General features: G+C 41.2%; 1 protein-coding gene across 3 annotated transcripts in view; it reads right to left on the bottom strand.

Annotated features, from left to right (window-relative positions):
- Positions 1-12,028, bottom strand: part of LOC123962509 (A disintegrin and metalloproteinase with thrombospondin motifs 20) — an 88,323-nt gene that overhangs the window by 74,805 nt on the left and 1,490 nt on the right. For 2 of the 3 annotated variants that reach the window (XM_046038678.1, XM_046038677.1), the window contains exon 3: positions 6,151-6,316. In XM_046038678.1, the coding sequence (XP_045894634.1) occupies positions 6,151-6,316 (166 nt within the window). Of the gene's footprint in view, positions 1-6,150; positions 6,317-12,028 lie in introns of those variants that run through there. The other variant, XM_046038680.1, reaches the window with a different exon arrangement.

Here is a 12,028-nt window from a genome sequence, read left to right as displayed (position 1 = left end):
TCACAACTGTATCTGGGTCTTTATCAAAATACACGTAATTGGACATTATCTTAATGGGTAATTGGCAATTTTTGTAGAATACCAGCTATATATAAAATCTTTTTGGCCTGTAGAAGTGCCATTAGGTGTCCAGACTCACATCAATAAATAATCAGGACCTTCTTGGATCATGGCTATACTTTCCATCAAATTTTATTCAAACAACGTAACTAGTTTTTACACTTTGTGGTACTGTAACAATATCGACATGCTACCAAATTTCAGAAATGACTTTGGTTAGTGTGCTGTCATAGAATGGATGGACAACACTTCAAAAATAAGACTCAAAAATACCAGTAAAGCAGAATCCATACTGTACATGAAGAACTCACGAATACCACAATTGTGAATGCATTTTGTAAACAAACACAAAAAGGAAACCAAACGTGACTATAGTTCAGTAAACAACTTTTTAAATAAATCTGTAGAGGTCAATAACTTAATAGAAGTAATGCACACGCACAGTATCGATGAAGTCATTACAGCTCCCATATTTTCAAACATAAAAAAAACTCTTTAAGATCCTAAAACAAATTGTTTTGCCTTGACATAAACAAAGTAGGTCTGCAGTTTGGAAAGACGTATGGCCTCCTAGTTGATAAACAGCCAGAGCCGCAGGCGATGACACTGATGTTTCACTGGCCAGCTCTCAGCAGCCCACCTCAGTGGAAACTGTCGCTCACCTGTCACCCCCTCTCACCTCTGACTATCATCCATGCCACCATGCAGTCAGTCACTGTCATTCAAGTTGCTCTAACCATTCCAATCAGCCCCCATCTGTTAAGAATGCCCAGACAGTAGACAGTGGTAGAAAATAGCCCCAGCTGGAATCTGTCACGGGAACTCCCGGGAAAACACAACACATTGGGTTCAATAGGCGAGGCCTCAGGGCTGGCAGACACATGGTAGCTATTAAAGTTATAGACTGTCTGTAGCTGCCCAGCCCTGTTCGGCCCAGCAGAGTATCTGTTATCTTAAAATCATATAACAGTGACTGCAATTGACCTTGTTATCTGTCATGCAGAGTTGTGAAATTTGAGGCAAAGATGGGACAAAGCATCAAGCCTCAAGGGAAAACTTGAAGGGAAAACTTTATGCAAATCTAATATACATGTTGGCTCAAGACTCGCAGTCAGTGCATGGCAAAACACATTTGTCAACTCATTTGACAATTAAGACTACCATTATCATCTTGGCGTTCCAAAGAAAATATCTCGATGTCCATTCGAAAGGAAAATCAAAACGCAAAAGAAATTCTGATTCTTTTTCTACATAGAACAATAGCAAGGCAGTGGGTGAGAAAGCTACTTTAGAGAAGCAGGTGTTAAAGAAGAAAGGAAGGCAGTTGGAGCTTGGGAAAAGGCTGGGGCCTCTGCCAAGCTCTGGAGCAAAACTGACAGAGGCACATGCAGCGTAGGCCAGGACTGCTCAAACACATGAAGAAAGAAGCTCTTTTCTCCATTCCCCAGCACTGCTTGCTCAGCAATTCTAAATACTCAGCCGGACAGTGACAGTCCGGGGAGGGGACAAGCAATCGTGATGGATACAAACACACACTCAAAATCAAACCACCATCTATGCATGCACACAAAAAGCCAAAACAAACTTTTTTGCCTAGCAACAATAGGTATTTCCTGGAATGGGGAGATTCAGTCCGTTCCGGGGGCATGAGGGCACAGAGCAAGCCTAAGTAAGTAAGCGTTTTGGAGCCATCTGACATTCCGAAGCTCCACACTACATAAAGCCATACCCTAAGGTGAACCTCTCTCACCTTTAGGGTCTGAGTGATCAGTGAACGTGCATCACACCCTGGCTGGCCACTTTTCCTGACCCCTGTCAACCTCTGAGTTAAAAGGGAAACACTGAACTTAATCTATACATAGTTCCAACTGAGACCCAGCAAACAAGCCAGCAATTCCAGTAGCCACGCACCTCTAGGAGAGGAAAAACTCAAGGTCAGATCCACCCGTCCAGTGAGTGACTCCAAACAAAGAAGGAAGTGAGGTCACAATCAACAAGTGCTTCATTCACATACATGAAAGCGCAAAGGGAGAGCAGGCAGCGATTCAAGTCGGCTAGTTCAAACTCCAGGCAGGGGAGGGCATTTTTCCATGTAAATGAACCCATTGACCAAAAACCTGATGCTAGCATTTGAACTACCATGTATACACAGTGGGCACCGAGAGGGGAATCCTATACAATGATTGTGTTGAGGGTCAGGGGGCACAGATGCTATGTGTGCCAAGTATTGCCACATCAAAGCCAGTCACTTGGCTGTCCCAGCTGCCCCCAGTTAGCCGTCAAAAAAACGGGTGAAACGCTGGGGAGCCAACACTAGAACGTTGGTGTTTGGGTTTACAGCTGGTAATGTTTGCTGTCAAGCTGTCTGTTTTCAATTCACTGATTCTAATTCAGACAAAATATGACACCCCACAGCTTTAGAAATACAGCCGACAACTGTGAGAAAGAGATACTGCACAGCTCCTCTTCCCTCTGTCTCCGGCTTATTTTCATATGGATTTTAGAGAGAAAATGGAAGAGAAGGAAAGAACAGTCTGCCCCTATCTGTAGCCACCCTCATCCTTGTGGCTATCTCTATTGAAGGACGATGCTGGGATTCACATGCAAGCTCAGAGACAGATACCCCGTAGACCCTCGTACATGTGTCATTACAGGCCGGAGCAGTGTTGTGATTTGAGCCCAGTAAGCTTCTTCCCCAGAGGCTTTTAAAAGCCAGAACCAGGCACAACAAGGCACTCTGTGACTTTAAAACATTAATCACCCACTCAACAGCTACCTACACTAGAGGTATTCTAAACAACAGGGAAGCCACCCAGGTTGGCTGACAGAGACAGAAGACTGATACACTTGCTAAAAATGTCAGTCAGTGTGACCATAATTCATGGTCATGTTGATTAGATTCTTTAATTCACTCTTACATCTCTGTTGCAGTTTCTAGTGTAGTCACTCTTCGGAAACCTTGCACTTTTTAAAGCACCTCCATTCAACAGCACATACTGTAGAATGATGCTGTGGTGCTTTATCAACAGCACATGTACACACACAGTGAAAAAATGCAGCTGAAGACAGGTATATAGCCATTTCATGACTGCTGAAAAAACAAAATGTAATTTTCCATCAAGGTATCACTTTAAAAGCCCTTACAAATGCCCTTTTATTTCGAACACTTCACAGGTAGTGACGGCACATGTATGAAAAAGTCAGTGTTTGTAGACATGTACAAAAAGTGTTTGTACATGTCAGTGATGACAAGCGCAAAGTTAAAAACAAAAGATCATCTTTGTTAAATCCATGAGGAAAACAAAGCCTTCCTCTCCTTTCAACACATTTTTGCAGAAGTGTGCATGGACTATGGAAACTATTACTGCCACGTTGGAGTCAGAAGTCCCAGTTGTTGTTCTGGCACTGTCTCTGGCGCACTAAAGCAGAACTGAGACATCATATCTGAGGACAAATCTTATCTCACCAGAGGTATCAGTCTGCTGATACACATTTTGTTTCCTGGAGGTCTGCAGCTTGTTTCATCTTTGTGATTTTCAAAAAGATGTTTTCTTGCACAGCAAGGAGAAAGGCAGATGAATAATAATATTAATAATCACCACAGCGGTAAATACTGTAGGTCTTGCAAAAGCAATGTGTTGACAGAGGGAAGAGGGCTGCCTGGCTAGCAGACTGGAGGCATTGTTGGCCATTTGGCTTTTCCATGTGTTTGAGATAGTTGGCAAGCTTCAAACCTCTTCAAAGTCCCAAACCTGCCAAACCCCTCAACGCTCAAACTCTGGCTCCCAATTATAATTTAAGACAAAAGAGGGCCATAAGATGACTGACCTGACAAAGAGTGCTTTTATAGCTCTTAAAAAAGAGCAAATACTGGGAAAGGTATCTGCCCCCCTGTTGACACCGCAGGTTTTCCAGTCCATCATTTATGTGATGAGATAAATCAAAAACCCTTTATTAACTTGCTATGAATCAGTTGCTTTGTAGGGTTATCCTGAATACAAAAATGTACTAAACTGATCAAATTAAATAATCTGTTAACCCCTGTATTACCAGTTTATTAGGTACAGCAAAATCAAATGCAATCCAATATAACAGCCCCACAATGGATTATATCTTTAGGAAGGTTACAATGTTTGGTTTTTGCACAGACTATGTCTGAGAGGTAGTGATTCAGCTTCAGTGGTCATTTTGTAGGCTGTAGCTTATGGTGCTGTGTAAATGTATTGAGTTATCATGTAGTGCATTTGGACCAAATGTTTAAACACTTGTATATATGTATCCAAACAGTACATTTGCTGGGTTATAGCCACTGTTAATAATCTCAGAGAAAAATTGATCAGCTTTGGGTAGCCGGTTAGATTTTTACTGCAATCCAATAATAAAATAAAACGCATTACAACTTTGCTACAGCATACAGAAAAGTACAAAATCAGTTTTAAGGACACAGTCCAAAAAATACTGCTGCTAAGAGATCCAGCTCTTAATTCCCCAGCTAATAACCATTCTATTCAATGCTCCACTGTTTCTCAAAACGTCTTTTCTCTCTCAGCAATTAGGCTGTTGTTAGGAGCCCCATATTTAGATTTCGTCTGATGAGGAACATAGAAAGAGAAAAGAAAGACAGACACGGTGCAGAGTGAGGTAAAGACAAGGGAAAAGCTGCAGGGACAAGACCATGGTACACAGAGCTGGATGTGTGTTTCCTCAAAGAACACATTTAAAAGTTCAAAGCCAAGAGGCATATGTCCAAACCCAAGACCAGGAGCAGCTACTACGAGTGTTTTGCAAGCAGAACAACACGCGCCAAGCCAATGTTTATATCTAACCTGCGAGTAACAGCGTGTACTACACTCCTTCCCATAAAAGTCACGGCAGGCCTGTTAGTCTTGGCTCAGTAAGGCCTTCAAAGAGCCCATTTATCGCAGCATCTGGAGTGGGGCCTATCTGATAAAGCTGAGGAGACACAGCCTGGGACACCTCACAGTCCTAACCAGCCCCACTGCCTCTTTTAATCCTGCTGCTCATTGTTTACCTGCTGCCCTTTGATGAAGCCCTTCAGGTTTCTCATCCATTTACACATCTTCCTTCCTACTATCTCCTGCTTAATTTCTACTAGAAGAATGTCGGTTCATAATTGAGGTCATGAGATGAAAAGTTAAGATGTATCTCATTTAGAGTTAAGTAGATATGAAAGGATAACTGGTTAAGACATAATGGATAACAGAATGATGACAATGGACGTTCCTGGGACATCAGAAGTCAGGGGTCATTCACTTAGCTTTCACGCACCCGGTTTTTAAAGGAGAGTATATTTAAAATTGCCTCAGAGTGGGGGCTAAGAGATCCTCCAGAGTTCTCAGTCTCTCTTTGCCACACACAGACTGAGAGAGTGAGAGGGCAAAGCATATTAAGGAGGTATTGGCCTGGCCCAGGTCAGTCAGTCCAAGTTCTTTAAACCACCACCGCACACAATGGCCACTACGAGTGGACAATGGCCGGGTTCGGACAACAAGCAAATCAGTGGTCTGCACATAAAAGATTTATTGCATCACTAAACAAAGGCCGCCCACGGAGCTCCCTGTGGGGACGACTTTAAGGCCTTCCATCTTGGTGAACTCCACTCAGTTACCCCGCTTTCTTTTGAGGGCCTCTCCACCACCCAAATGCCTCAACCATAAAAATCAAATGATAGTGAGGGAACTTTCAAGCAACCTCCCAAGCGGAAAACCTCACCAGTCCTTTTCATTGCAACTGAAAACTAAAAAGTAATTATTCCTTCACTCTGAGCTCCTGCCACTAACCTGAGATTGAATGCTCCAGCCGAACATGAGTGAAAACACCAGGCTATGCTGGAGCGCGCTTTTTGCTTAATTACGTTGAGGAGTTTTCAGTAACACCCCTTAATCAAGGTTGAAATATTTTGGGTATCCTGCAAGCCAAAGATCGTGACTGAGCATAATTTACATTTTAGAACAGTGTTTATTGCCATGGCTCAGAAAGTGAATGCAGGCCATCAGACAGTAAGTGTTTGTGAGCAAGAGTCAGACAGTGGTTCCAGGCAGTATAGTTAGGCAGTCTGTAGTCTGTTACCTGAGGCAGCACAGGGCTCTGTGTTGTCAGTATTCGAGATGTTCATATTCCTCTCATGTCGATATACAAGATGAGGTTTGTTGTGCTCATCCTCATATTCCTCCCCCGCAGCATTTAAAAGAGGCTCCAAGAAGTATTCGCCATGTTGTGTTGTAAAAGTTCCAATCTAGAGCAGAAAAAAGAGATGTCATTGATGGCTTTGGTATGAAGCATGCACTTGCATGTGTTCATACTCTACTGCATGTCAGTAGGTTTAATTTACAGATTAGGGCACAGTTTCATTTAAAGAGGTGATCTAATTGCAGTCATTCTGTGTTGCCATGGGCACCACTGTGCGCATTATTTCCATGCATTTGAACAAGCTCAGTTTTTAGGTGCCCATGGAAAGGACATGCTGAATTAGAAAGGTCAGAGAAAACACACTGTCAGTCACCGTTGAACTTGAGAATTGAGAACATATAATTTCAATTTGAGCCTTTTATACATTTATTGATGCACAATTCATCATGATTCGATAAACCGTTTCACTCCTTTATGTTCATGCTGTTCTGACTGTGAAAATGCATTTCCCCTCAAAACCTGACATTGGGAGGAGTGACATCATCATACATGGACAGAGCTGCTGACAGAGGAATGCCAATATTGATTTGGCAGCTCAGTCCCTCACAAAACTTCTTAGCTCACTCAGCTATGAGGCACAATGGTGTTTGTATGGTAATTTCATGCGCACACTTAAACAGGATATTGGACACTGGAATGTTATCTTTAAGGCAGCATTATTCCATAACCATCCCCACAGGTGATGGACATTTGCCAATGGAAAACATACAAATCGGATATGGAAAATGCGTACCAACTGTATGTGTACCTTTCCTCTCCACCTTTCAAAGGATGAAGGATTAGCTGGCTTGCACGTATGCATCATACTTCCTCGAAAGTGGTACAGGCATTGAGTCCTATGTATGTTCAGTGCAGCAGTGTAATGAGCTTGTGAAAACATGACAAAGAATAGAAAAAAAAACACATCACTGTAAAAGAGCCTCAATGTTTCTCATTGTCATCTCCCCCTATTGTTAAACTGCTTCTGCAAGGAATTACCCAAAGTATTGACAGAATCTGGTCACAGTGTGGAGCTGTGAGGCATGGAGTTTTTGTGCAAACCCATCAAGATGTGTCTTCTACCAAAGACAAAAATGCAGCATTATATGCAGTGACAACGTTGTACATCCTACACCTTAGTATCGGACTCAGTCTCAGTTCACAGACACAAAGCATGCTGTGACAAATGATTTCCTGGCAAAGCTTAAACTGAAATGGAAATGTTCACTAAACTATCTCTTCAGTAGAAACTGAAATTCATTCTTTCATTACTTTATTTTCCTGTTTATGATCCTATTATGTAGGCCATCCCAGCACAGATCAAAAAGGAGATTGAAGTTTCACTGAAATATACATTTACACTAATGTTCTATGAGTAACAGAGACTGCCTCAAATTCTATATGTTAGGACAAAAACACCAAAATGAAACTACAAATGAGTTTGGCTCGTCAAAATTCTCACATTCCCAAAGAGAGTGTTCAAAGGCTGTATGGAGGTCAAAGTTAGAGTGAAGTTACTGGTATCATATGAAACTAGACAACTTAAGGCATCCATTGCTACCAACCATGTCGTGCAAGCTTGTCGGGAAGGGGGCTTCTCTCAGCAGTACAACTGCTATACATGAAGACTTCCAAGTGCATCGTCAAGACGGCAGCAGCAGCAGCAGCAGCAGAAGCCAGACAGTACCACAAATCCTGTTTACTTTTTGTCCCCACCCAAGCATGATATATTAGGAACGTGTTAACGTTAACGTTCGACTGTTCTATATTTTGTTTAATTTAACGGCCATGTATTGGATGATGATTGAATAAAATATTTAAATGCTAATGAGACAAGTTTTTTTTTTTATTATGTTGGATAATTTCATTGTTATATTAATCAAGTAAAAAAATTATCTAGAATAATTGATAAATTTGTCATTAGATTAATCGACTAATCGAATAAAGAACTGGTAGATGCAGCATGCAGTATAAATGTTATTTTCGCCAATTCTAAAAATGGTGTATTTAAATATTTCTACATACTGGGGTCCTTAAACAGCATTGGAATTGACCCTTCACTAAGCCCCGCCCCCCTTAATTACTGTCGCTAAGTCCGACAAACTGTCGGCGCTGCCACTGTCTATTACTGCACACTCCGGAGAAATATTGTCAAATTAGTTGGAAAAAGCAGACAGTTTTGCAGTTGCATTATAGATTTGAAAGTTGTATTCAGGCTGTCAAACTGACTCAAACAGACGTGAAAAAAATGAAAGATAGAAGCTAAAGCCTACCGATCACACAATACAAGTGAACCACCGCATCCCACGATGATTGAGACAAAAGACAACGATATGAACGATCAACACTGTTCCTGTAAAGCTAGGTAAGCCTCTATTCATTATTACAATCGTTAAAAAGCAGAAGAGTAGGGCTTTATTACGTTCCATTGAGTACGAAGTTAGCTAGCGTTAGCTAACTAACATTACATTAGGAACGATCCACAGCCGACATTTTTCTGGATTTATTTTAGGTTTTGGAAAGAGAATAAATCGTACTTCTCCTATCAGCCTCTCTGGGCAGTGACTATAATTATTACAAGTGCCCCAGGAACAGTGTTTGACCATATCTTAGAAAAATAAAGCCAAAAAAAGCTAGAAAATGACTCTTTTTACATTAGAGTCAATGGAGCGCATCCATGAAAGTGTCAGACTTCAGTTAGAGCGAGTCCTATACTGCGCTGTGATTGGCCAGCTGTGTATTCGGGGCGTGGCTTAGCGAAGGGTCAATTGCATAAACTGTGACTGGAAAGCTGAGACTATTGTGGCTTCATTGAGCCCAACTGTATTTATGTGTGATGATGTTAGTCCTCATAGCAGCCATTTCATTTAGTGAGACCATTTTTTGAAACTTGACCTCATTGTATAAAATGACCTATGTAACCTGTAGAACAATCACATCCTCATGAAACTTTACAACCACAAACTAGATCCCCATTCAGAGGAGGTATGGCTTTTCTAGGCGTATTGACAATAAGAGGGTTTCTGAGTCATTTCTTTACCACAAGTGCTCGCCATTCAATCGCCTAAAAATACAATTTTCTCAACATGTGAAGTCTTTGATACCAAATCACAGCATAAATTTTTCTATGGTGTTCATCAACGACTAAGTGTCTCAATGTGGTATTTTAGAGGGACTTTTGACCTTTTTTATCAATTTTGGTGAGGTTAAAAATAGTTACATTTTGCACCAAATCTGTGTACCAAATGGTGTCAACCCAAAAAATTGCTAACAACTACTTATGAGACATAATTGATCGCGGGAATGGCAATCATATACTTCCATTAGAATGTTTTAAGTCTTTATACACTCTTTCAAAATGTGAATAGGCGCCTAACCAATTCATGTTTATGACAGATTTATGGTTCCCAGCTTTTAGATGTATACCACTTCTATGGTAACCTGGTGATCTCTCCCTAAAGATCCACTGTCCAGCCCTTAAATAACAGAAAGATGGGTCTAAGGTAGGGAGGGGAGAAGTAAAAGAAGTTAATAATCAATCACTGACAGTGACTTGGCAGCATAAATGTAGTAATATGAACCATCTTATTTGTAAAAACAACATTTTGGTTTGAGTTTAAAAGCTAATTCTTGACCTTGGAAACAGCAGTTGAATAATCTCATAATAATTTCACCACAAGGTTCCTTTAGTAACTGTTCTGATCTTCTAATATCACCTTAACTTCAGCGGATGGAGATTGCCTAGTTGTCATAGAGATTTTTTGTGGAGAACTCCCATAACTTAAAACATTTGTCTAATTATCCCTGCACAATGATATAGGTGTCCTAAATATGAGAATGTTGCAGCCTTACTACAACTGCTGTTGTAGTGATCTAAATGTAATGAATGATTTATGCAATATAACAACTGGTAGATGTTTACCTGTATCTTGTAAATCACTATCTATGGTGATTTAACTTTAATTAGATGATTATGGTAGAGCCTTTCTAAAGTTCTGGTGTTAAGGGAAGGCTGAACAGACAAATGCTCTGTTTAGTCAATGGAGGGTGCAGAGTTTCAGGGTTTCCCAGCATTAGCTCAGCAGCAAATCTGGCAACCGTTTGGACTGACACAATGGTTGCTGTTCAGAAGTGGGTGCTGAACTGGACCTGACCACTGAGGCACTCCTATTTGAAGCGAGGTCACACTCATGACATGGAAGGAATGACTGTTGGCACACATCTGTATTATTAAATCCTACAAAGACAGTTTCAAACCCTGTGGGGTGCTGAGTCATCTGAAAGTGACGTACAGTTGCAGTCAAGCTCTAAAGTTAAATAGGACATAAAGGTGTCATGAGCCTGATCTTTACACAGAGGTACATCACTTGGTGCTAGCCTCATTTCTCAGGCCAGGCTGACTCACCACACACTTCTATTATGTGAGTGAAGTGAAAGAGCAAGTTCGATCAGGAACTAAGATTTCCCACGGTGTGAGCAATCCTTAAGTTCCACACAAACTTCATTGGCAGTTGTCTCTTCACAGCATTTCTCTTCTTTTCTGCCCATCACAGCTCACTTTGAAAAGGCCAAAAGCTCCTCAACCCCACCCCCCCAATTCCCCCCTGGGGACGGCTTTGAGCAACTCTGGACGAAAGGGGAACCTGCTTTTTGTAGAATGACCCCTTTGTTTTAGGGCTTAACTATTCCTTAATGACCTCATCCCAACAAAATGTGCCTGGCCATTAAGCCCCAGTGATCGGATGCGGACACATTTATGACCCAATAGCGTGTGGTGCTGTTTCCATTGTTCTGTCATTCTCAATGAGTGATGATGCGGATAAGCAACAAAGATTGCTTGAAAAAGGATGCAAACATGTTTGGATAAGCAAGTCATACATCAAAGTTGGGCAGAGGGGCAATTAAAGGCTTATTACTCTGGTAATTCCAGCATTCATCATATCTTACTTAAATTGCTATACAAACATGAAAAAACACTTTATTACGTGGTCTCTTAGAAGGGAAGTTAATCCCCACAAAGCGTTAATACACAATGATTTTTAATCATTATGTCAGGATTCAATAGGACTACAATCATTGTGAATGTACTTGTTCAAAAAGCCTCAAAATGCTGCTGATACCTATTCTGTGACACACTATCCTGGTACTGTACACAGTGCACCTATCTAAAATAAGGATTATGTCACTGGTAGGGGTTGGGATGGGGAGGTAGACTCCAAGGCTATGGTCCTTCTGTCTGTGTTGCTGTGGCCAGCCAAACACCCCCACTACGCAGAGTCCATGCCTGAATCCGGCTGACGCGACTGAGGTCAACCCCCTGCCCCCAGACGGGTAACCTTATGTGACCCATGAAGTCATTCCCTTTAACAGTTATCAGATTCTCTCACACAGGAGTCAGCAAACAAAAGAACTAGGTCATCAGGATCCCCATATAAACGTATAAAAGGGCTGTAAACTCATTATTACCCAGTATCTCCATTACAGCCCCATAAGATCTAACAATTCTTACGGGCAATCAAAACGCAAACCGCTGCTTTAACCTGAAAGATAATATCTTTTGTTTGGGGCTGCGACCATGAGTTCCCAGAACCCTAAGGAGATATCTTCAAATGGCTTGTTTTGTCCAACCAGCAGTCCCACATACAGTAGTATTCAATTTACAATGATTTCAACAAGTCAGCACATTTGAGTAGCTGGAAGGAGCAAATGTTTGGCATTTGTGATTGATAAATTACTTAAATTATTTACCAATTAACTTACCACTAGTTTTAGCAAGTCT

The sequence above is a fragment of the Micropterus dolomieu genome, linkage group LG22 (genome assembly GCF_021292245.1).
Source record: "Micropterus dolomieu isolate WLL.071019.BEF.003 ecotype Adirondacks linkage group LG22, ASM2129224v1, whole genome shotgun sequence".
NCBI lineage: Eukaryota > Metazoa > Chordata > Actinopteri > Centrarchiformes > Centrarchidae > Micropterus > Micropterus dolomieu.
The sequence above is the reverse complement of the archived record's forward strand: the minus strand, read 5'-3'. Positions and strand labels throughout refer to the sequence as shown.